General features: G+C 44.9%; 1 protein-coding gene and 1 pseudogene across 1 annotated transcript; one reads left to right on the forward strand and one right to left on the reverse strand.

The window, feature by feature from the left end:
- Positions 1–11,848: 11,848 nt before the first annotated feature.
- Rsl1d1 (ribosomal L1 domain containing 1) lies at positions 11,849–25,259 on the reverse strand. The gene is made up of 9 exons (XM_041675801.1): positions 25,111–25,259; positions 24,235–24,374; positions 21,827–21,962; positions 20,806–20,954; positions 20,623–20,724; positions 18,178–18,271; positions 17,971–18,096; positions 13,520–13,762; positions 11,849–12,699 (listed from the first exon to the last, which is right to left on the reverse strand). Exons 1-9 carry the CDS (start codon positions 25,186–25,188, stop codon positions 12,457–12,459), a joined length of 1,311 nt encoding a protein of 436 aa, XP_041531735.1. The 5' UTR covers positions 25,189–25,259; the 3' UTR covers positions 11,849–12,456.
- On the forward strand, positions 17,035–17,287 carry LOC121463560 (annotated as a pseudogene).
- Positions 25,260–26,256: the final 997 nt, after the last annotated feature.

Below are 26,256 nucleotides of genomic sequence, written 5' to 3' on the forward strand. Positions count from 1 at the left end.
TCATCTTGAAAACAAGATGCACTGGATCTCAGAGACAACACTATATAGTCAGTTTCGTTCTCCCTGGCCTTCAGATCTCATCTTAGATGTCACTGTATTCACCTGTGTTTCAATGGCCAGATGTCCATAGGGGCCTGCATTGTGTCAAGGCACAGCAGTACCTACGACAGGGTATGTAGAATGGGAGTGGGGGACCCACAAGCCTGCAAAGACTGGAAAAACTAGAGCAGGGTGTGTGAGAGCGCTGTTTTAAAGGGAAAGAATTTAGGAAGGATTCTGAGAAGTGACACCCATTCAAAACAGGAGGGAGAGTGTTCCCAGGCATGGGGAAGCAAAGATCCTGAAGCTAAACTCGCATAGCCGAGGTACAGGGAAGGATTGTGTATGTGTGTAGAAAGCTCAAAGCCAATGAGCCACTACATGAAATTTGAAGTTCCTTCTCTGAGAAGGAAATTCAAGAGTCTATTTTATTGTTTTGGTTTCTTTATGCTCCTGTGCAGATAATGGTATGCAGAAGAGACAAGCAGAAAAGTGAAAGGAGCTGAGGATGAAGCTCAGTTGGCAAAGTGCATGCACAAAGCCTTGGTTTGATCCCCAGCACCAAAGAAACTGGGTGCAGTAGCATACTCGTGTAATAGCAGCAGGGGGTGAGGCGGAAGATGGGGAGTTTCAGGACTTGTTTGTCTGTGAAGCTGGAGATGCCAAGGTATAGGCCCACGGGGGTAGGAAAGAACTTACATTAGAAAACCCTGAGATGCAACCTGACTGGCCCCAGAGTGCTGGTAAAGCCCAGGAAGCTGGCAGTACTTGATGTGCAAGAGAAACTGATGAGATTGTATGAGTTTCCTGTTGTTACTGTAACAAAGGACTACATTTTAGTTGGCTTAAAACAACATACATGTGTCTTAGAGATCTAGAGGACCAGAGTGTGCAGTGGGTGTTTCCCTGGGTTGAATTCAGTCAGGATGCTGACAAGACTTGTTTCTATATGGGGGCTGGAGAGATGGCTCAGAGGTTAAGAGCATTGCCTGCTCTTCCAAAGGTCCTGAGTTCAATTCCCAGCAACCACATGGTGGCTCAAAACCATCTGTAACGGGGTCTGGTGCCCTCTTCTTCATACACACAGACAGAATATTGTATACATAATAAATAAATAAATATTTTAAAAAAGACTTGTTTCTATGGAAACGTTAGTAAAGAGCCCTCACCCCCTTTCAGAGAGGCCGCTTGCATCCCTGGGCCATGCTCTTCCTCCCACTCCCTTTCTGCATCTCTTTGACAGAGATCTGTATCACCACACCTCTCTGACTCCTCTGCTTTCTGATTTCCCTCATGGGAGCCCTGGTGATTGCATCCAAAGATGTCCTCAATCACACTTGGAGAGTCCCAGGGATTTTCCAGAGGGTAGCAATAGTCACAGGTTCCTGGGGATAGAGAGCAGATCTGTTTGGAAGCCCATCATTATACCTACTGTAAAAGGAAGGGAGGGATGCTGAGCATGGATGGACCTTTTCTTGCCTTAGAAAATACTATGTTGGGGCTGGAGAGATGGCTCAGTGGTTAAGAGCACCGGCTGCTCTTCCAGAGGTCCTGAGTTCAATTCCCAGCAACCATATGGTGGCTCACAACCATCTGTAATGAGATCTGGCGCCCTCTTCCGGCGTGTGGGCATACACGGAGGCAGAATGTTGTATACATAATAAATAAATAAATAAATCTTTAAAAAAAAAAAAAGAAAAGAAAATACTATGTTGGCCAGGCAATGGGATGGTGGCGCATGCCTTTAATCCCAGCACTCAGGAGGCAGAGACAGGCGGATCTCTGTGAGTTCGAGACCAGCCTGGTCTACAGAGCTAGTTCCAGGACAGGCTCCAAAGCCACAGAGAAACCCTGTCTCGAAAAAAAAAAATACTATGTTATCTAAGAGTTTCTGCTTCCTTTGACTTCTATAATAGTGGTAAAAAGTTTTCTGTTTCTTCCCTGGGTGCTGCACCAGACAGGTGGGTGCATTTGCTGAGAAACCATTTTATATCCCTGCTTCCCAAGTGTCAGTACCAAAAGCATGTACCATCACATCCAGCCCTTATTCTGTCTTCTGCCTTCTGGTACCTTGCATTGGTCTGTGGCACATACTATAATATTATATGATTTCTATGAGGTTCAGGTCAGCTTAGTCTATGTAGAGAGTTCTAATCAGGACAACAGCGTAAGACCCTGTCTCAAAACGACATCAACTGCCCACATGCTGGCAGCCTGAAGGTCAGTTTATACCTGTAACTAGATGCAGACTAGCCGCTAGTCAACATAAGAAGCAGAGTCCCCAGCTGGGTATTGGTAGCATACACCTTTAGTCCCAGAACTCAGGAGGCAGAGGCAGGAGGATCTCTGTAAGTTCAAGGCCAGCCTACTCTACAGAGTGAGTTTCAGGGCAGCCGGAACTACACAGAGAAACCTTGTCTTAGAGAAAAAAAAAAGATTTTTTTTGTGTATGGATGTTTTTGCCTGCATGTATATCTGTGCACTACATGTGTGCAGTGCCCACGAAAGTCAGAAGAGGGCACAGACCTTCTGGAAGTGGTTGTGGTCCTGAGCTGCCATGTGAATGGGAATCAAACCCAGGTCCTCAGCAACATGTTCTTAACTGTTAAGCCAGCACTGGCCCTTTTCTGGTGCTTTGGCTCTGCTCACTGTGTAGTCCTGCTTTGCCTGGAATTCACCACATACCAGACCAGTCTCAACACACAGAGGTCCCCTGCTTCGCACTTCCAAGTGCTGGGATCAAAGGCATGGACTACCTTGCCTGGTCTTTTTCTGTTTATCTTTTTTTTGATATTTGTTTATTATGTATACAATATTCTGTCTGCAGGCCAGAAGAGGACACCAGACCCCATTACAGATGGCTGTGAGCCACCATGTGGTTGCTAGAAATTGAACTCAGGACCTTTGGAAGAGCAGGCAATGCTCTCAACCACTGAGCCATCTCTCCAGCCCCCCTTTTTCTGGTTTTTGAAATAGGATCTTAATATGCAGCTGTCAGGCTTCAAATTTTTGGCAGTCCTCCTGCCTCTGTGCCTCTTTAGTTCTGAATTTACAAATGACTGCATCACCACACACAGCTTCAAGTATTTTATTTATTTATTTATTTATTGTCTTTTGAGACAGGGATTCTCTGTAGCCTATCCTGGAACTAGCTCTTGTAGTCAAGGCTGGCCTTGAACTCACAGAGATCTACCTGCCTCTGTCTCCTGTGTGCTGGGATTAAAGGCATGTGCCACCACTGCCCTGTTCAAACATTTTTTAAAAAGCCTCTATGGGATTGGAACCCAGGACTTGGTCCAAAAAAAAAATCAAACAATTATTAGTAACATATCTATGGTTAAGAGGTCAGTCTGAGGGGCTAAAAAGATGGTTTAGCAGTTAGTGGCACTTGCTGCTCTTTCCTGAAGACCCAAGTTCAGTTCCCAGCATCTATATTAGGAGACTCAAACTGTCATTACCACCAGCTCGAAGGAACCTGATACATCTGGGCACTGCAGGCACCTGCAGGCACCTGCACTCACCTGTACATACACACTCACATGTAGGCGCATACCTATGCATAATTAAGAATAATAGATGGGTGGTGGTGGTCAGAGGCAGGTGGATCTCTGTGAGTTCAAGGCCAGCCTGGTTACAGGGTGAGTTCCAGGACAGGCTCCAAAGCTACACAGAGAAACTTTGAGATAGATAGATAGATAGATAGATAGATAGATAGATAAAATCTAAAAGCTAAAAGAATTTAAAAGAATAAAAAAATAAAAATCTTAAAAAATGAGGCCAGTGTGAGAAGTAGCCAGCCCATGAAGAAGCACACCAAAAAGGCATAGGATCTGAAAAAAGCCAGGGGACAATGACCACAAGAAAGAAGGTAAAGACAACGTTGCGGGGGAGAAACCTTTCAGGAAGCTAAAGTCAAGCACAGTTCAGCCTGCCTACACACAAAAGATGCCATTCTTTTTTTTTTTTTTTTTTAAATATTTATTTATTTATTTATTATGTATACAGTATTCTTTCTGCATGTATGCCTGAAGGCCAGAAGAGGGCACCAGATCTCATTTCAGATGGTTGTGAGCCACCATGTGGTTGCTGGGAATTGAACTCAGGACCTTTGGAAGAGCAGGCAATGCTCTTAACCACTGAGCCATCTCTCCAGCCCAAAAGATGCCATTCTGAGAGGAACTTTCTCCAGAGTGAAGAAAAAAGGAGCAGCCTCAGAAGGACAGCGTCCTGACGGCAAGAAGAGCCAATAAAAGCATGGGCAGTGGAACAACTTTGCACACTGAGGAGCTGTGTGTTAGCCTTACAGCGCTTTCGAAAGTGATTTGTTTTTTCTGAGACAGGGTCTCTCTCTATGCCCTGACCAGTCTGGAACTCACTCTGTAGACCACCCTGACCTCAGGAGCCAGAAGGGAGCACTGGATCCCCTGAATCTAAAGTGATTACGAGTAATTGTGACCTCCCAGCACATGGTTGCGTGGACAGATGGTCCTCTGGAAGAGCAATAATCACTCTCAGCTGCCGAGCTTCTCTCTGGCCCGAGACTATTTATTTTTATTTATGTGTATGTGTGTGTCTATATGTGTGTGTGCACATGTGTGGGAGTGACAGTGGAGGCAAGAAGGGGTCATCAGAGCTATGTGGAGTTGTTATGGAAAATGGTGGAAGTTCTGAGTGTGTGAAGTCCTGAGTAAATGTGTCTTGTTGAGAAGAGCTAGCCATGTCAATGACCTTTAGGCTCATCGGAAAAAATGACAAAACGCCTCCTCTGAGGGTGTGAGGTTCCATGTGCTGATATTGATAGTGTGTATAGGTAGTGTCTGCCATAGAGTTCAACCCCTGGATATTTACAGCCTGAAGACTGCTCCCCTACAGAGTCCCATCATACTAAGATGAACTAAACCTGCCTCCTTGTTCAGCCGTATGCAATGAACATGCTGACTTTCCCAGGCACTAAGGTTCCTCCATCAGAGAGCTCCAACCACCTGATCCTACCTTTCCCATGTGTCTAGGTCTTTTCTGCATTTTCTTCATTCCCCAGTAAGGTTCATCTCTGGAGACATGCTGGATGTAGTAGGCTCTGGTTCACATGGCATGGGTGTTGAAGACTGAACACAGGTCCTCTGGAAGAGCAGTAGAGCTCCTAACAGCTGAGCCTTCTCTCCAGCCCCTCCCCCTCCATTGTTGAGACAGGGTCTTATGCATCCCAAGTTAGCATGGAACTTGCTACAGAGTCAAGGATGACCTGGACCTCTCAGCCTACTGCTTCAATCTTCCAAGTGCTGGGATTACTGGACTGCACCACCATGTCCAGTTCTTATGCAGTGCCAGCCAAATTTTTTTTTTTTAAAGATTTATTTATTATGTATACAGTGCTCTGCCTGCATGTATCCCTGCAAGCCAGAAGAGGGCACCAGATCTCACTACAGATGGTTGTGAGCCACCATGTGGTTACTGGGAATTGAACTCAGGACCTCTGGAAGAGTAGCCACTGCTCTCAACCTCTGAGCCATCTTTCCAGCCCCAGCCAAATTTTATATTCTTCAGTCATTAAGATAGTCATTTTTTATAGAGTGATAATTTGGTGCCCTCAAAAGCTCTAGAGTGTGGGAATCCGTATGGGGTTCTTCCTGTGATGATGGCATGTGGGCACCGAGATTCTTCTCTAAATGTGCACACTCCATTTTCAGATGAACGTCGTGGTGGAGGTGAGAGCGGCTCTGGCACTTGCTGCTCCCACCCAGTGAGTGCACCTGCACACTGTGGAGTGGGAAATCTGCACTTTGGTAAAACACTGATAGGCGGGGAACCATGTTTTGTAGTGAGTGGGAAAATACACTTTAGATTGCTGAGCTGTGATGCTCTCTGTATAAAAATCTATCTGGAGCCAGGTGGTGGTGGTGGTGCAAGCCTTTGAATCCGGCATTCCAGAGGCAGAGGCAGACAGATCTCTGGGTTCAAGGCCAACCTGGTCTACAATCCAGGACAATCAGGAACTACAGAGAAACCCTGCTTGAAAAACCAAAACCACAAGACTCACACACAAAAACAAACAGAACAAAAAAAAACCCACTGTCCAGCAAGGGAGCTGTGGTGGTTTTTGTTTTTTTTTTTTTTTTTTTTTTTTTTTTGGATTTTTCGAGGCAGGGTTTCTCTGTAGCTTTTGATTCCTGTCCTGGAACTAGCTCTTGTAGACCAGGCTGGCCTCGAACTCACAGAGATCCGCCTGCCTCTGCCTCCCGAGTGCTGGGATTAAAGGCGTGCGCCACCATCGCCCGGCTGGGCTGTGGTGGTTTTAAGGGAGATCCCTGTGGTAACAGACAAAAGTGAACAAAAATTGGGGAAGAGAAGGGGCTGTCACAGCAGAAACAGATTCGTTGAGGGCATGGACAAAGATGAGGGCAACAGAGGCTGGATTTTAAGAGTGTGGGAGTGGAATACTCTTAAGTTCTGTAGCTATGTCTCAGGATACACAACACTATGGAAGTGGGTCCCAGTGGGAAGAAATAGTTAAGAACTGGATAGGATTGAAACAAAACAAAACATTTCTATGTATGCAGGGACATGGCACTGGTATGGGTGTGGTCAGACAGTGGGGGGTTGGTTTTCTCCTTATACCATGTGGCTCCTGGGGGTGTTAGTCCTAAGTTGAGGCATCTTGCCAGCCCAGGACTGTATTTATATAGAAAAGGTACCAATCTTGAGTGAGTTGTCTGGGTCACTTTTACATATGCTTAAAGTTGCAGGAGTCAACGTAAAGAGCCAGGAAGAGCTAGGCCTTCACTGATGGCAGAGAGACAGTGACAGAGGAGAGAGTCAGCTACTGACGATTCCGGCCCATGGCATGAATGTGAGAAAAATCACTGCTTCCTACAAAAAAAATCTATTGTCCCACAGATAACAGGAACAAAATGAGACAAAAGGCTTTTACCTTCGGGTATTCTTGCTTTTGTGCTTTATTAGGAGACAGGCTACTAAAAGGCAATTTTTATTTGTATTTTTAATGTTGATTTAAAGGTTCAGGGGACATTTAAATATCAAGTTCAATGTAGAGTTACACGCCGGTGCTGGCTACTGAAGTCTGGGAGGTGCATAAGGAAATTTCTGACTCGGTTCTTAACTCTGATTCTTCTGTCAAATTCTCATTGTTAGGCAAAACTTTCACACGAGTGAGTACAATGAAAATAAAGCTTGCAACTGTCATGCATATTCCAACAGAGAAAGCCACGTTTTGGTAGGAGTTGTAGACAATGAGAATGAGGCCCAGAGTCAGAGTCAGGACTCCCATGATGAAGACTAGTGTCTGCCACCAGGAACAGTCGAAGAGGTAATGACAGCAAACAGGCTTCTCCCTTGGCAGGAGACTTCTAATCGCATCCATTTGAAGAGGTTGGTACACTGTAGTTATTTTCCTGCAGTGGTTGAAGGGGAGAGTACAGTCAGAAACAGCACAAGGTTATGGAGAGCTACCTGGTTGGGTGTGCTCATAAACCAGTACTTGGGAGGCTGAGGTAGGAAGATTCAGAATTCCCAGCAAGTACCAGGACAGCCAAGGCTATGTAGAAACTGTCTCAAAGCACAAGCTAGTTTAACACTTAACACTTCTTTTTTTTTTAAATAATTATTTATTTATTATGTATACAATATTCTGTGTGTATGCCTGAAGGCCAGAAGAGGGCACCAGACCTCTTTACAGATGGTTGTGAGCTGCCATGTGGTTGCTGGGAATTGAACTCAGGACCTTTGGAAGAGCAGGCAATGCTCTTAACCACTGAGCCATCTCTCCAGCCCTAGTTTAACACTTCTTACAGTGAGGCAGGTGGGGTGGTGGGGTGCGCACCACAGGTGGTAGGGAAGCCCTCTACTCCTGAGCAACACCCACAGCTCCACTGTGGTTCTCAGTGGTAATAAAAGATCCTACATAGCCAGGTGTTGGCACACACCTTTCAACCCTCTACTCCTGAAGCAAAAGCAGCAGGTGAATTTCCAGGACAGCCAGAGCTGCATGGTGAGATCCCATCTCATGGGGAAAAAAAAATAGCTATTGTTAAAGGTGGTAGCAGGTCATTCAAGACTCTGGAAAGGCTAGTAAGAATGGAGCATTGCCTCTCCCTCAAGTGTTTTTTTTTTTTTTTTTTTTTTTTTCTCTCCCCTGGGACAGGGTTTCTCTGTGTAGTTTTAGAGCCTTTCCTGGAACTCACTTTGTAGACCAGATTGGTCTTGAACTCAGAGATCTGCCTGCCTCGGCTTCCCGAGTGCTGGGATAAAGGCACGCACCCCCTCCCCCCAGCTGTGACTTGTTATACTTAATATAAGAAGTAAAATTCAAAGATGAATGTGGACTAGACTGACGAGATGGCATGTGCCTGTAATCCTAGAACTTGGAAGCTGAATTCCAGGCCCGAGTCGGTACATGGTGAAACACACTCTCAAAGCAAACAGATAAAACCAATGAAAAGTAAAAACAAAACCCCTCTAAACACCAGCAAAAGAGGAGAGACAGAGAGACAGAGGGAGGGAAAGGAAAAAAGGGAAAATAGAAAACCACAAGAAAAAACAACCTAAGTGACACACCTTTAAGCCTAGTACTTGGGAGGCAGATGCAGGCAGATCTGAGCTTTAGGCTAGTTTGGTTTGCAGAGCTAGTTCCAGGACAGCTAGAGCTATTGCACAGAGAAAGTGTCTCCGAAAACCCAAGACAATAACTAACTAAATAAATAAATAAATTCTGTGTTTTTTAAAAAATGTTTTGTTGTTTGTGTATTCTTTGTACACACATGCATGCTTGGCATCCTCAGAGTTCAGAAGAGGGGATCAGAACCCCTAGGATTGGAGTTAGGGAAGGTTGTGTTGTGAACAGTTATGTGGATGCTAGGAAAAGAACCTGGGTCCTCTACAAGAACAAGAGTTCTTTTTTTTTTTTTTTTTTTTAAATATTTATTTATTTATTATGTATACAATATTCTGTCTGTGTGTATGCCTGCTGGCCAGAAGAGGGCACCAGACCCCATTACAGATGGTTGTGAGCCACCATGTGGTTGCTGGGAATTGAACTCAGGACCTTTGGTAGAGCAGGCAATGCTCTTAACCTCTGAGCCATCTCTGCAGCCCCCAAGAACAAGAGTTCTTAACTGCTGTTAAGAACCCTCTCTTCAGGCTGGGCTGTGGTGGTGCACGCCTTTAATCCCAGCACTCCGAGGCAGAGGCAGGCGGATCTCTGTGAGTTCGAGACCAGCCTGGTCTACAGAGCTAGTTCCAGGACAGGCTCCAAAGCCACAGAGAAATCCTGTCTCAAAAAACAAAACAAAACAACAACAACAAAAAAGAACCCTCTCTTCAGTCCCCAAATCCAGAATCTTAGTATTTTCAGACAAACAGCTGTTTGTTGCACAGGGAAAGTCTAAGTTCCCACGGGCATGTCTGCTAAGACCCTCTCCCTGTGCAGACGTTCCCGTCCGTGGGAACTTAGCAGGCAAAGAGGCAGAAAGCTGTGAAGCTGGACCTTCGAGGAACACTAGCACTTACTTCTAGGAAAGAAATGACTTTTCTTACCTGCTCAAACAGTAGCTCTTAAATCAGTCAACAAATGCTAGAAATGTTCTTCCAAAGCAGTGAGGACTTTCAAGAGGAAGGGTCCTTCAGTGAAGAGTCAGCATGGCTGGGCTCATTTTTATGCATTAGGCCCTTGATTGCAGAATTGAAGCAACATGGACTCATGATGGGGAGAGTGGGGTCCATGCAACACAGTATTTTCTTCACCCACTAATGTGAATGCCTCAATTATTCTTAAGAACGTCCTAACAAGGAGTGCATACATGAGAGTCCTCACTGGACTATCTTACGTAAAAGGTAATGCCAAAATTGGAAGAGGTTTTTTACTGATGGCTAGTATGCTGAGTCTTCACCTGCTTAGAATTTGGTAAAGATGTTATAAATTTCATTTTCTTCGTTTTTTTTTTTTTTCAAGACAGGGTTTCACTGTGTAGTCCTGGCCGGCTGTCCTATAACTCAGAGACCTTCCTCCCTCCACTTTCTAAGTGCTGGAATTAAAAGCCCGCATCAGGGCTCCCAGCCCAGGATGTTGTTACTAAGCACGGGTGATTTGTAGCTCACACACACCTGCCCCAGCATTTCCCAGGCCTGAGAACAGAAGTCATCTGACAGCTTCCAATTTTGCCGCTCTGCTGGGTGCTGGGACTACAGGTGTGTGTGGTCACAGAGGTTGTATTTAACTAAGACGCTACAGGTATGTGTAATCACAGGTTGTATTTAACTAAGACCATTTTTTTTTCTTTTTCTTTTTTTTTTTTTTTTTTTTTTTTGAGACAGGGTTTCTCCGTAGCTTTTGGTTCCTGTCCTGGAACTAGCTCTTGTAGACCAGAATGGCCTCGAACTCACAGAGATCCACCTCCCTCTGCCTCCCGAGTGCTGGGATTAAAGGCGTGCGTCACCACCGCCCTGCTAAGACCATTTTAAAATAAAACATCAGGTATGCTAACCATTCTACCACTGAGTTTTGTTCCTATTAACTAGAAACTTTGTCAAATGGGTCAAAAGTTTTTTTTTTTAAATATTTATTTATTATGTATACAACATTCTGTCTGTGTGTATGCTTGCAGGCCAGAAGAGGACACCAGACCCCATTACAGATGGTTGTGAGCCACCATGTGGTTGCTGGGAATTGAACTCGGGACCTTTGGAAGAGCAAGCAATGCTCTTAACCTCTGAGCCATCTCTCCAGCCCGGGTCAAAAGTTTTTAACTCTGCATTTATATTCTTTTAAAAGCATCTCCGGGGGCTGGAGAGATGGCTCAGGGGTTAAGAGCACTGACTGCTCTACCAAAGGTCCTGAGTTCAATTCCCAGCAACCACATGGTGGCTCACAACCATCTATAATGAGATCTGGTGCCCTCTTCCGGGGTGCAGGTATGCATGCTGGCGGAACAACTGTATACATAATTAAAAAAAAAAAAAAGCATCTCCGGGGGCTGGAGAGATGGCTCAGAGGTTAAGAGCATTGCCTGCTCTTCCAAAGGTCCCGAGTTCAATTCCCAACAACCACAAGGTGGCTCACAACCATCTGTAATGAGGTCTGGTGCCCGAGACTAAAACCACAGTACTACGCAGAGGTACTCCAGGATACCCTTTAACCTATGTGCTAGCTCATTATCAAAATTAACCCAGCAACCAGCTGGAGGAGCACAAGAAACGTCTCAGTTCCATTTTGTAGTTGATTTTTCTTTCTTCCTTTCTTTTAAGACCTACAAAAGGAATTATAGTTGATTTTTTAATTTTTTTTTAATGTTTAGGTGTTTTGTCTGCATATATACATACATCTGCATCATTTCTGGGCTGGTGCCTGGGGCCAGAAGGCCTCAGCTCCCTGGAGCTGGAGTTAGAGCCCTGAGTCACTGTGAAGCTGCTGGGAAGTGAACCTGAGTCCTCTGAAGAGAAGCCAGTACTCCTAGCCTGAGTCATTACCCATCAACCCTCTAACTTAGAGTATTTGCACAAGCGAGTTTAACAGTTCCAGTGACTGGGCTGGAGAGATGGCTCAGCAGTTAAGAACACTGACTACTCTTCCAGAGGACCCAGGTTCAATTCCCAGCACCCACATGGCAGCTCACAACTGTCTGAAAATGCAGTTCCATGAGATCTGACACCTTCACACCAATGAACATAAAGTTAAATAAAATCATTTAAAAAAAAAGCAAACAAGTTCAAGTGACTAAATTCTCCCGTTGAGATGGAAAGCCGCGGCTATGTCTTCAAATTAGTCAGGTGAGATGCACAACACCACTGCACAGCACCGTTTACCAGAGCAGATGCACACTTTATTAGAACACAACATAAGCACTCGTATCAAGAAATACACTGAACAACAAAAATAGATGCTTTTGCTTCAAATCCCTAGTCTTTTACAAATAGAAACATTAATTCAGAATCACCCCTGGAAACTTTACAAAAACATTAAATGAATTGTTGGATAAGACTGCATGGGGTCAGGACCAGAGTACCTTTTGTTATGTGCAGGTGTGTGGTATTTGTTTTTTTTGTTTTTTTTTTTTTAAACAGTTCTGGGTACTGAAGCCAGGACCTTGCATATGCTAGCAAAGTGTTATACCACCAAGCCCAGGACTGAACTTTGGTCTTTAAAGACAGATTCTTGCCAAACTCTAGGCTCCCCTCAAGCTCCTGACTCTCTGGCCTTGGCTTCTTGAGTGTTAGTGCAGGAGTGCACACCCAATTTTGTTCAAGTATGTCTGTTGAGACAGGGTCTCACGATGTAGTTCTGGCTGGCCTCAGATCCACACAGATCTGCCTGTCTCTATGTCCCACAGTGGATGACACCACACCCTCTCTGCCCAAGTATTCTTCAGTTAACTCTGCTAGGGTTCCTTCAAACGGAGAAACCTGATTTTAGTTTGAGTGGGCTACTTGGGCTTTTTTGTCTTTGGGGGCATTGGAAGATTTCCTGGGTTTAAAGAACTTGGCCTCTGGTTTTCTGGTTTCTGGCATACTTCTTGGCTTCTTTCCTGCGGTCTCAGGCCCTGAAGCTTCTGGGATCTCTGTAGCTGGTAGGGCCTTCCTTTTCTTTCCCTGATGTGTATTTGTATCAGGTTTCTTTTTTGGAGACCTTTCCCCTGTGATATTTTCTTGCATCTTAAAAAGAAAAAAAGAAAAGAAAATTAAGTCTAGAACAACAAGGACCAAGATTTCACAATCAAACTTAAGGAGCCACAATTCTGATTGTAACTTCTAAGTGTAACCTCGGCATGGCGAAATGAGGAATGGCCTTTTCTATCATCAGACATTTGTTTTCTGTCCTTTTCTTTCTGAGACATGGTCTCACCTGGCTGGAACTCACTTTGTAATCCAGGCTGGGTTCAGTTCATACTTCAGCCTAGTACATAACTTTTTTTCTTTTTAAGCGAGATAGGGTTTCTCTGTGAAACAGTTCTGGAACTCAATTTGTAGACCAGGGCTGGCCTCAAACTCAGAGATCTGCCTGCCTCTGCTTCTGAGTGCTGGGATTAAAGGCGTGCCCCACCAATACCCAGTTTTTATTTTAGAATACATCCCTACTTCTATTTTCCTTTTATTAAAAATAATAAAGGCTGACTAGTACAGTGACAGCAATCCTAACACTTTGGAGGTAAGCCCAGGCTAACAACACAACAAGACCTTGTCTCAAAACCAAGAACTTCACACCAGTATGCTGTACTGTGCTGGCAGCAGACACATCCTATGTTTACGTGTTTGGATTGCCCACTTTATGGACCTGCTACAATGAATACCCACACATGTGAGTTACGCTCCTAGAAGATGAACTGTTATAGAGTAACACAGGCCTTTTACATTACTCAAGATGTTTCAGGATAAAGTCAATCAGTACCTGCCTTCCTACAGCCCGAAAACTAAGACTCTATCACTTAGCCCTGCTTGCCTGACACACAACAACTACCAATGCCAATAAAAATACCTCCAGGTTTTCTTTATTCGGTGTTTCTCCTATTGGGACCAGCTGTGGGATTGCTTCTTCACTCTCGTCTGTCCCTTCAGGCTGTGTTTTTACTTTGCTGGTCTTTTTCTTCTGGGATCTTGGGGCCTTCACTGGAGCACTGCTAGTTTTACCTTGAGATGCAGCCTTTTTGGAGCTTTTCCTTAACATTTTGTTTTTCTTCTTCGACTTTTCTTTTTCATAATTCATTTTTTTCTTTATTACCTACCAAAACAACAGATAAAAGATTGGTAGGAAAAACATTCAGAGAAAACAGATTGAGAAGCTACAGTTCTGATTATTCATAAACTCCCTACAGTGTCCTTGACCATGCATACAGAATGCCCATTTCCAAGCACTTAAAACTCAGCTCTACTTGTTTGTGGGGTGACAGGTGTTTCAATGTGTACCCAAGGGGGTTGCCCTTGCACCTCTCCTACCTACCTGTCACAAGATAAATCACTGACACTCTCTACCACAACCGGCTCTCTACCTTGACTCCGAGCTATACACCCACCTACCCACCACACAGATGGTAGGTGAAATAACAGCAGAATATTAGTACATGCTTACACTCTTAGCTAGCTGGGAAGCTGTGATAGGAGGATGGCAAACTCAAAGGCCAATTTGGTCTATGTACTAAAGACTCAGATTCTGTCTCAAAAAGAATTAGAGAGTTTAGCGGTAGGGTACATGTTTACTATACGCAAGGCCCTGCAAGGGCTCAACAGTTCAATACCCATCACCAAATTGTAAGCACGAGAATGAGACGCAGAAGGTAAGAGAGAGAAATTAAACCCTAGCACCTACATCAGGGAAGCAGAACCCACAGGGTGGTGACGCACGCCTTTAATCCCCGCACTTAGGCAGAGTTCGAGGTAAGCCTGGTCTACAAGAGCAAGTTCCAAGGACAGGCTCCAAGGCCACAGAGAAACCCTGTTTCCAAAAACCAAAAAATAAATAAATAAAAAAGGAAAACCCATCCCCACTTAAGCCCTGGTTTGGTTTGAATCATTACTGACCCACCCATCTTTTGTGTAAGTGTGTATGTGTACACCATAGGTCAACTGAGGCTTTTTAGGAGCCACCCACTTTCTTATTGGGATCTGCGGTTTGACAATTAGGTTACGCTAGGCTGACTGGCCATAGGGATCCATTTTTCTCCACCGCCCCAGAATTGGGATCACACTCAGACATCAAGTTTGCACGGCAAACACTTTCACCAATGGAGTCATCACCCTAGCCTTGAACCTCCAGTCTTCAATGTGCTTTAGGTGGTTGGCATACTTTCTTTTTCTTTTTTTTTTTTTTTTTGGTTTTTCAAGACAGGGTTTCTCTGTAGCTTTGGTGCCAATCCCAGAACTAGCTCTTATAGACCAGGCTGAACTCCCAGAGATCCGCCTGTCTCTGCCTCCCGAGTGCTGGGATTAAAGGCGTGCGCCACCAGCGCCCGGCCTGGTTGGCATACTTTCAAGGTTCCTGCCAATCACTCCTGTACCTTTAACTGTTTATCTTTGGTTTTTTCCAAGACAGGGTTTCTCTGTGTAGCCCTGACTGTCCTGGAACTCACTATATAGACCAGGCTGGCCTCAAACTCAGAGATCCATTTGCCTCTGCCTTCCAAGTGTTGGGATCGATTCCTTAAATGGGTTTGGGAAGACCCATCCTAATTTTAGGCAGTATATTCTAGTAGCAGCATAGTAATAAAGAGGATTCTGGAAGGAAGAAGGAAGGTTATCTGCAGAGTTGATTCACCCAGTTGCTGCTATCAGCACCAGCTCTTCACAAATCCCACAGGTCACCAGGTTGGGAATGCTTCAGCATGTAGCAGAGTGGTCCCAGCAAGGGTGAGATAACTTGTCATCGTGATTTCAGTGTTAGCTGACTATGGGTAGAGACAACCAGCTGCAGTATCAAAAGGCTTGCTCTTTACATTGTTAGATTGTGCTTCTAAGTTGCAGATGGATCTCTGTGAGTTCAAGGTTTGTCTAGTATACAGACATGTATACATGGTGAGACCCTGTCTAAAAATACCAAACCAAACCATGAATAAACAAGTAAATAAAAGGGCCAATAGAAATTTTACATGCATGGTGGTGATAGAAATCTTTGCCCCAACAAAACAAAAGGTGGTTGGAGAGATGGCTCAGTGGTTAAGAGCATTTGTTCTTGAAGAAGACCTCGCTGGATTACCATAATCAACATAGTGGCTCACAATAACTTTGGAGACCATTTCCTGGGAATTTGATGCCCTCTTCTGACTTCCTTGCCCACCCCCCCAGGGTGCAGAATACTCAGAACGTAATTCATATACATAAAATAAGAAATTCTAAACAGTCAGAAGGTGGTGGCTCGGGGCTGGAGAGATGGCTCAGTGGTTAAGAGCATTGCCTGCTCTTCCAAAGGTCCTGAGTTCAATTCCCAGCAACCACATGGTGGCTCACAACCATCTGTAATGAGGTCTGGTGCCCTCTTCTGGTCTGCAGACATACACACAGACAGAACATTGTATACATAATAAATAAATAAATATATATATATAAAAAAGAAGGTGGTGGCTCATGCTTTGAATTCCAGCACCCAGGAAGCAGAGACTGGCAGATCTTTGTTGAGTTCTAGGCCATCCTGGTTTACAGAGCAAGTTCCAGGACAGGCTCCAAAGAACAGAGAAACCCTGGGGGACCCCTAAATAAAGCAAAACGAAAGATAAACTGGAAAACAAAAACAAAAACCCAACCAGGATGACCTGTAAGCGTATTCCAAGAAGCGAGGACAACTTCCATCCTCTGCTCAGGGACCGCACTTCCACTGCTGCTTCTCTAGTAGTGCCCAGCCCTTCAGCCTGCACGTGGCTGGAATTCTGCCAGCTATGTCACTGCTGCCAGATAGAGTTTTTAGTTAAATCTCTATCGTTCTATTTATCAGCAAGTCTTGGGACTCAAAGGCTGGGGTGAAAACCTACTGGCTCAGAGAGGTTAAGTAGCCATTAGCTAACCTCTCCTTGCTGGCATCTCTGAGTGTACTTCCACTCCACCAAAAGAACCCACATTGCACTAAGTCCCTCCCTATTACTTCCTGTGCATATCTCTAGTCTTACACTCTAGAATGACTTTCCATCAACTGGTTGCTATTTGGCCTCCTGACTCAAAGTTGCTTTGATTTCATTAACGGAAATAAAACTTCAGGGCCCAAAGTGTGATCGAGTATCCCACAACAGCAATTTAAGAGAATGAAATCTGTAAGGGGGTTTGAATAAGAACGGCCCCTAGAGGGCTGGAGAGATGGCTCAGTGGTTAAGAGCATTGCCTGCTCTTCCAAAGGTCCTGAGTTCAATTCCCGGCAACCACATGGTGGCTCACAACCATCTGTAAAGAGGTCTGGTGCCCTCTTCTGGCCTGCAGACATACACACAGACAGAATATTGTATACTTAATAAATAAATAAATAAATATTTAAAAAAAAAAAAAAAAAAAAAAAAAGAACGGCCCCTAGAGAAGATGGCCGCGAGAATCACCACTTTTCTCAAGAATGCCTGGGCCAAGGAGCCGGTGCTGGTGGTGTCCTTCTCAGTCTGAGGCCTCGTTATAATTATGCCCTTAATCAGCCCCTACACCAAGTATGCTTCCCTGATCAACCAGGCAACACCCTACAACTACCAGTCCCTGTACGAGATAATGGGAACATGCCTGATGTGCCCAGCCACCCCCAAGACCCTCAGGCCCAAGCTTGGAGTGGCTGAAGAACCTGTGAATACTCCTGCTGATGAAAGAGGCTCCTTCCCTGTTGCCTCCCAATAAAAAAAAAAAAAAAAAAAAAGGCCCCTATAGAATCTGTCATTAGAATATGGCACTATTTGAACATAGGTTTAGAACACAGGGCCTTGTTGGAAGAAGCCCAAGCCAGACCCAGTGTCTCTCTCTTCCTACTACAGGAGGTGGATCAGGATGTAGAATTCTCAACTCCTCTAGGACCATGTCTACCTGCATGCTCCCACGCTCCCTGGTGTGGGAGGTCCTTTTGTCTATGCGTTGCTTTTATTAGTTAATGAATAAAGAAACTGCCTTGGCCTATAGCATGGGAGAAGGAAGTAGAATCTGAGAGATGCCATGAAGCTGCAGGAGACAAACACTGGTCGAAACTTTAGCAGGTAAGCCACAGCAAAGCAGCAATACACAGATTAATAGAAATGGGTTAAATTAAGATGTAAGAGTTAGCCAATAAGAAGTTAGCATTAATGGCCAAGCAGTGTTTTAGTAAATACAGTTTCTGTGTGGTTATTTTGGGGCTAAGCAAGCTGGGCGACCGGGACAAACAAGGGACCCCCTTCATGTAACATCTCTCTCCTGAACACTGCGATTAAAGGTGTGCCCTATCACCTGGCTTACACTTTGATCATTATGCCCACCCCACCCAATATTCTAACTTATACTAACCTTTTTCCTCAGGCTATTGAAGGACATGATGTTGTTTTCATCCTGGCATGTGACAAATGAGGAAAAAATGGGAAGGGAAACCGACTTCTCAGTTTTTAGGAACAAAAGTTTCACACTCTGCCATTTCTGAAACAAAGAAATAATGTTATCTACACACACACTGCTGCTTCCCTCAACGTCACGACTCAAGCACTCACAATACTATACCTCTGGCAGTTTTTCTGAAAGCATTTCTGAGACAGCCAGGATGTTTTCAAGGATGTGCTGAGCCTTCATTCCAGTGTGACCAACACGCACAGCACTAGAATTTAATAAATAGAGACTCTTAACTTTTGTATTTTAGAACTCTATTACCTAAAGTAGAATACCACCGTGCTGAAGAAACACAGGTTGAACCATGAGATGGCCCAGCCAGTAAAGGAACTTGCCACAGAAGCCTGACAGCCTGAACTTAAGTCATGGAGGCTTTGAGTGGCAGTTCAACTCCTGTAAACTCAGTGTATAGAGAACTGACCCCAAAAACGGCCCTAACACCCACAATACTGGTCCCTAAAGTTGTTCTGAGCAGAATCACTCAAGGGTCACTGCAACCTCATAGTTCCATATCCATCGAGATGGGCCCCTCACAAATATAGAGTTCCTACTTCTTACAGATAGCATACTTTATCAAAGGTCAAGGAATAGGCAATGATTGGGAAGCCCAGGAGGGATCCTATAGCAGGGCCCACCACTAGAGGTTCACTGTGGGGCAGTCTGTGAAGTGTCAACTGGACAGCAGTTGACTGACTAGCTCCTTTTCTCAGCCAGCCACTGGCTAGCTGTCTATTCTGCATGTGCATGCATACACAGAGCTGTTTGTGGTGAACAGCAGGGTGAGAGAGAAGACAGGAAGCCATTGTGCCAGGCAAAGAGAAGAGCTATATGAAAGAAACACAGAATCACTATGCCACACAGGCCTCCCCATGTTAGGACCATGCGAGTCACTATACTCGGCTTCTCCAATCTTTGTGGCTCTATGACAGCAGCCTATGACAATTCTTCTTACTTAACTGAAACCAACCAGGGGTGCTTCCCTCTTGCAAGTAGGAGGCAACACTGACACCATCAATGACCACATAAGGCTGATAGGTAATCATTATCCTTACTGGGTATAATGGCACCCATGTTTTTGGGTGTGTCTGAGGGGACATGCCTTTAATCCCAACATTCAGTGGAGATGCCAGAGTATCTCTGTGAGTTCCAGGCTAGCTAGAATTATACAGTGAAACCCCATATCAAAAGAACAAAGGCATCTTATTACATTATATATATATATTTTTTTTAAAGAAATTTATTATGTACACAGTGTCCAGCCTCCATGTATCCCTGCAGGCCAGAAGAGGGCACCAGATGGTTGTGAGCCACCATGTGGTTGCTGGGATTTGAACCCAGGACCTCCGGAAGAGCAGTCAGTGATCTTAACCTCTGAGCCATCTCTCCAGCCCTATATAAAAGCTTTTCAAAATTTATTTATTTAAAATTTATTTTGAGACAGGTTTTCAGTAGATAGCTCTAGCTAGCCTGAAATTCTTTATGTAGACCAAGTTTGTATCTGACTCAGAGATTTATCTGCCTCTGCCTTGCCCATGCTAGGATTAAAAAATTTTAAATTATATGTTTGTATGTCTGAGTCTGTTCACATAAGCTTTTAGCCCATAGGCACTCAACCCCCCCAGGAGGTAGAATTACAGGTGGTTGTAAGCCACATCTAACATGCATGCTAGGAACTGTACTGGAGTTTGTGTGTGTATGTGTTGTGAATGTTGGTGCCTCACAGTATGTGGAGGTCAGAAGATCCATGCAGGTGTTGACTCTCCTTCTACCATGTGGGTCCTGGGGATCAAAAACAAGTCGCCAGCCTTAAACTTGAACCATCTTGTCGACTCCAAAGGTCTTTCCTTTAGTCTAGATGTAAGGCTGCAAACAGTTCAGGACCCTGGGTGAGAATGAACCCAAGGTTTAAGTATGTAGCTCCTTCCTCTCAGCTGAAACATGCCCCTGAAAGGGGGGATATCAGCAGGTCTACACAGGGACAAGACTGAGGAGGCTTTTCCCCAAGGCTATGTAAGCTCTTTGCACTGAGTTGCCTATAGCTAGCTGGACAGAGAACTTCAGTGGTACACGGCCTTCAGTTACTTAGCTGCTTTAGTCAGATGTGCTTCTTTGAGTAACGCCACAGACCTAGAGAAGCATTTCTTTGGTCTGCAGCTGGTGTCCTACTGGGGTGAATACATAGGAAAATCAGATCACAATGACAATGAACTTGTTAATAGGGGACTAAAGTCATTTCTAAGAAAAATTTTCCTAGAAGACCATATTTTAGTTGTTCATTCAAGATAAATTTCTCTGTAGTTTTGGATTCTGTCCAGGAACCTACTTCTGTAGACAGGTTGGCCTTGAACTCACAGAGATTGGCTGTCCTGGAACTTGCTTTGTATTTTAGGCTGGCCTCGAACTCAGAGATCTACCCAAAGATCTACAACCATCTGGTCTCTTAGAGTTTTAATAGAAGGATCTGGTTTCATTAACACCACTCTTTAAAGAAAAAAAAAATGGATGTGATTGCCATAACATATAAAGTTTAAAGGTTTGCATAGATGTTCCTCTTGTTACCTGCAAGAACCTTGTTTGGAGATGTTTAAGACAGTCCCTGTGATACAGTTCTTAATCTCTTTGGACAGATTCTTGGCCATAAGGTTTACAGATACTGGAACTCTGTAAAAACACACAGATGTCAGAACACCACAAAGATAAAAACTCCTACCACTGAAGCCCAGTCATTGCAAATCAACTTACTTCTTCCTCTGATAGAAGTGTCTTCCTATGTGTGTAGGCAAATGCCGTCTAATTCTTTCATCAGCAATGAAAATGTCAAAGCTACCCAGGAGGCGGAGCTTGGCTTCATAGGCTTTATATTCTGTTTTTAAAGTTCTAAAAGGGATAATCTAGAAAACAAAAAAAAAGGCAAAACTAAAAACCTTAAGAACCTGACACAAAAGAAGAAATCTTTAGCGCTTCCCATTCAGGTTAGTCCTAGACTCACACCCTTCTCAGTTTAATGAATTCCTGAGCACCTAAAATTTGCCAAGCACTGTGCCAAATAATGCTAACTTTGAGGCTAGCCCAAGCAATCGAGGAAGATGCTATCTCAAAACAAAGTAAAACAGGAGCTGGAGAGATAGCTTAGAGGTTAAGTGCACTGGCTGCTCTTATAGAGGACCTGCGTTTGATTCAGTACCCACATAGTGGCTAACAGCCAAGTGTACCCCCCTCTAGCACAAGGGAATCCAAGACTCTGTTCTGCCCTTCATGGGTTCCTGTACCTATCAGGCGCACAGACACACGCTGACAAAACACCCAGGCATGTTTTTAAAAAGCAAATGTTTTAGAGATGGGGGTGGGGAGGCAGAACCTGGTGTACAACTTTAATCCAAGCCTGGGGTAATTTAATTCCACAATTGAAAGATACCTCTAAGTTGGAGGCCAGCCTGATCTACATTGGAAGTTTGGGACAGAGCATTAGACTAGCATATATAAGGCTCCGGATTCAATTCCTAGTATGAGGAGAAATAAAAAAAATTATACCCATCAGGCAACTCACAAGCACTTGTAACTCCAGCTCTGAGGGAACTGAAACCCTCTCTGGTCTTCAAGCACATCTGTATCCACACTGTACAGACATGCAGCTTAGGGGCATATACACATACCCATAAAGAAAAACTAAAGAGAAAAATAGACTAAAAAAATATAGCAGTGTATCAGATTTCTTTCCAATTAGATCTCTGAAAGGACTTCAAAGCAGCAACATGATTCCTACCCGAGAGACGCTGTTCACGCCATGTTTTTTCAAAAGTGCTTTATAGAAACATTCTGTCTGTTCAGGAGACTCACACTCATCTTTGGTAAACAAACAGACTTCTGATGAATCTGTTAAAATACTATGAGGCAAAGACCTGTAAAACAATGACAAAACACAAAGAGCAATGATTCCAGAGAAAGTATTATCCAAAACACACTTACTCTCATCTAAAATTTTTTTTTTTTTTTTTTTTTGGTTTTTTCGAGACAAGGTTTCTCTGTGGTTTTGGAGCCTGTCCTGGAACTAGCTCTGTAGACCAGGCTGGTCTCGAACTCACAGAGATCCGCCTGCCTCTGCCTCCCGAGTGCTGGGATTACATGCGTGCGCCACCACCGCCCGGCTAAAAAAATTTTTGTTGGTGTACCATGGCACACATGTGGGTTCAGAGGACAAGTTTTGGGAACTGTTTCTCTCCTTCCACCACGTGTGCCAAGAGATTTTACTCAGGTCACTTGGACTGGGGGCGAGCATATCTACCTGAACCATCCTGTCAGCCCCATTTACCTACACTTTTATTTTCTTTCTTGTTTTTCGAGACAGGGTTTCTTTGTAGCTTTGGAGCCTGTCCTGGAACTAGCTCTGTAGACCAGGTTGGCCTTGAATTCGCAGAGAGCCGCCAGCCTCTGCCTCCGGAGTGCTGGGATTAAAGGCGTGCGCCACCACTGTCTGGCTTGATTATTTTCTACTTAAGCAAATACTGCTCTGAAGGAAAGCAAGTCAGGCATGCTGACAATTCCAGTTTTAACATGAGGAAGGAATGTGGAAAAGTGCCAGGCCAGCCCAGAAAAAACCCACACCAAAACCAGAATAAATCAAATCAATTAAGACAGGTGGGAGAAGAACAGAAAAAAAGAAAAAAAGGACGTCCCACAAGTGAAAAACTGAACAAAGATATGGGAATAAAGGATGCAGAGGGCTGGGAGTGTAGCTCACTGTAGAGCAGTCCCGCAGCACAGGAAGGAATCATGCTCCATCTCCCGGGAGACAACTTAAAGCACTCACTGTACAAACAAGGATCTGTGCTCATCCCCTGAACCTATGTCAGAGAGAAGGGTGGTAACGAACATGACCTATCTCAGAGGAAGGTGCATACACGAGGATCCGTAGGGTTCAGTGGTAAACCCTAGCTGATGAGCTCTAAGCAAATGAGACCCGCCTAAAAAGGGGGTGGATGGCATTCCCAAGGAAGAGACCCAAGAATATCTTCACATACCCAGCACGTGTTTTCACACGTGTGTACATACATACATAAACATATGTGTTTACAGACATATAGATTAAAGTGAAGTGGGGCTGGACCAGCATTTGAGAGCACTGGTAACTCTTTCAGAGGACCCACGTTTGGTTCCCAGCACCCACATAGCAGTTTACATCATCTGTAACTCAAGTTCCAGGGAATCTGATCCTCTCCAGGGTCCCCTAAGCTTCTGCACACACACCCCCCCACATTTTAGAGTATTTTTCCCTTTAAACCTCCCCGAGCCATCATTTTTTGGAGAAAAACAAGCTATACTACATATTGCTTTGATAAAAAGAACAAGCAGAACATAATCTATAAGACACTTGGTCAAGTGAGAGTAGGAGAGTGACCACAATTATGTCAGCTCTACATCAGAGGACGCTGACACAATTATGTCAGCTCTACATCAGAGGAAGCTGACACACATAGATGCCTTGGGGAGGCGGGATGAACCAGTGGGTAAAGACACACGCTTACAGCTCAATTCCAGGACCAACACAGCAGATGAGAAATTATATTTATTCTCGGACTTCCACATGTGTGCCCCACCCCCAACCCCCAAAATAAATGTAACCTATAAAATATTTTTATTTAATTTCAAGACACGGTTTCTGTGTAGCCCTGGCTGTTTTAGAACTAGCTCTGTAGACCAGACTGACTTTGAACTCAGAGATCTGCCTGTCTCTGCCACACCTGGCTCTAAAAATATCTTAGAATATGGGGGTGGGGGAAGAGGGCTCCCAAGCAGGACCGAGGGCACTCAGCAGATCAGACCATCTGTTGCTTTCCCAGATGGTCTTAGTTCAGTTTCCTGTACTCACACTGGGCTGCTCAAAACCTCTTGTCTCTCCGGTACCAGGTGATCTGACACTTTCCTTTGGCCTCAGCAAGCACTGGAGATATGTGGTACACATTCATATACTCAGAAATAGATACACTCTAAGTAAGTCTCAAAATTTAAAGCCCAGGCACTCAAGAGGCAGAGGCAGATCTACTCCTGAGTTTGGGGTCAGGCAAGCCTTTGTAATGAGACCATTAAAAAAAAAAAAAAAAAAAGAACGGAAGGAAGAAAAGCCAAATAACAACAACAAAACAAAAAACCCAGAACAGGTAAATTAGAACTTACATTCGGGCCCGCAGTTCTTTCTTTGGAATTTTCCATAATACCACCATTAAAAATAAATTCTCATTCCCATTCGAAAGTAACTCATTATTGTTTTTTCTTGACTTGGAGTGTGCAAGCAGAACTTCCACTGCCTTTCTTATCTGCATAAACACAGAAATAAATTAATTTTCTCAATTTAGGTTAACCATTGCTCCCATAAACACAAACAGGTTTGTTTCCTTTGCTACTCTTTCTTTTTACCGGTCAAATTTCTCTCTCTCTTTTTCGAGACAGGGTTTCTCTGTAGCTTTGGAACCTGTCCTGGAACTCACTCTGTAGATCAGGTTGGCCTCGAACTCAAAGAGATCCGCCTGTCTCTGCCTCTCTAGTGCTGGCATTAAAGGCGTGAGCCACCACAGCCCGGCTATTGAGCAAACTTCAATCAGTGTATTGAGCTCTTAGAATTTGAACCCAGTGCAATTTCTGAATCCATCAAGAACTCCCAAAATCTGTTTACAAGGTGTCCTTACAAGCTCTACCGAAGCTTCTCCTGCCCTCCACGACAGAGGGAACATCAGGAAAAGAGCATAGCGCTGGGAGCACTTTCAGAGCGACACACGCCCGGCCCTAAGCACGCTACTTTTCGCACGTGCACGTACAAGCGTCCTGTAACCCTGCAGAATGGAGCGCTCTTGCCCAATTTCAACAAGAGGCAAACGGTCACAGGCCCGAGGGAAGCGAACCCGCCGGGGTGCGTTTTCGGCGACATCCTTCGGGCTCCGGGGCGCACACGCACTCTCGGGCCCGCTCTGGGTTTCCAGGCCTCTCGCTCCGCACCCATGGCTCACGCGGGCCCCAACTACCCTGCTTCCAAGTCGCTGTCCCCCAATCACTCGCCTGCTCTCTGTCCAGATGTTCCAGAGCGGTCGGCGTGTCCGCTGAGGCCGGGGTGGAGGCGGACACAGAGCTCTCCATGATTCTCCCTAGCCTCGTGCAGAACCCGGGAGCTAGGAACGCGCGCGGCCCGGAACCGGAAGATAAGGGGTGGGGCCGCACGGGGGCCTAGTGCTTCATTTCCGCAAGGCGGGGGATTCGATTTCGGTGTAGTTGGTGGTGAAGGAGCCGGCAGGGGTCAGAGCCATCGTTGAGGCGGCGCTTTGCGCCCGGCTCCTCCTAAGGCTCCGCGCCTCGCAAGCCCTGCCGCTCCTCCACGGAGGAAAGCGGGAGCGCGTCCTGAGAAGAGACTGGAGCCCTGTCCTCAACCCGTGCGGCCCCTGAAGAGCGGGAAGCCGAGGCTCCTCCACCCCGTTGTGGCTTCTGGTGTCGCTTTCCCCCAGTTGGTGCTGTTCCCCGAAATAATGAGGAACCGCTAGGACCAGGCGCGTGAAGCTAAGTGAGGAAGAAGAAGATGAGTGGGTCTCGGAGCGTCGGCTCAAGGTAAGCCCTGGACTACCAGTAAGTAGCGCAGTACTCCAGAATGCCTCCTTCCTGCTTCTCTCCCTTCCGCAGAGACCACCACCTCCTAGAAGCTTCCAGGACTGTTAGACGCATACTCTATTTATTTCCTCCTTACGAATAGATACAATTTACGTTTTCTTTTTAAATTAGGAGTAGTTGCCGAGTGTACCTATTGTGCTGCCTTATAACAACGATGTTGTTCTCAGTATCGGAAGCTCTGAGTGGTACCATTAGTTTTTATTTTATTTTGTTTGTTTGTTTTGAGAGTTCTGAATATCCTAGAACCCTTCTCTGTAGACCAGACTGGCCTCGAACTCAGAGATCCTCCTGCTTCAGCCTCCCCAGTGCTGAAGTTAAAGGCGTACGCCAACACGCTCTATTTATTTTATTTTACTTTTGGTCAAGAGCTTGCTATTTATTTAGCTCAGGTTGTCCTGAAACTTGACTCAATCCTCCTCCCCTGCGTCCCAGAGGCTGGGATTACAAGGGTGAGTGAGTGAGCCCCCGCCCCCCCCAACCAGCACAGCTCCATAGTTTGTTTAGGAGCTATGGACTAACTGTTGAGGATAGTGACAGGCTTTTCTC

Source organism: Microtus oregoni, unplaced genomic scaffold (genome assembly GCF_018167655.1).
Source record: "Microtus oregoni isolate MIOR12 unplaced genomic scaffold, Mior012 000027F_ref0000203, whole genome shotgun sequence".
NCBI lineage: Eukaryota > Metazoa > Chordata > Mammalia > Rodentia > Cricetidae > Microtus > Microtus oregoni.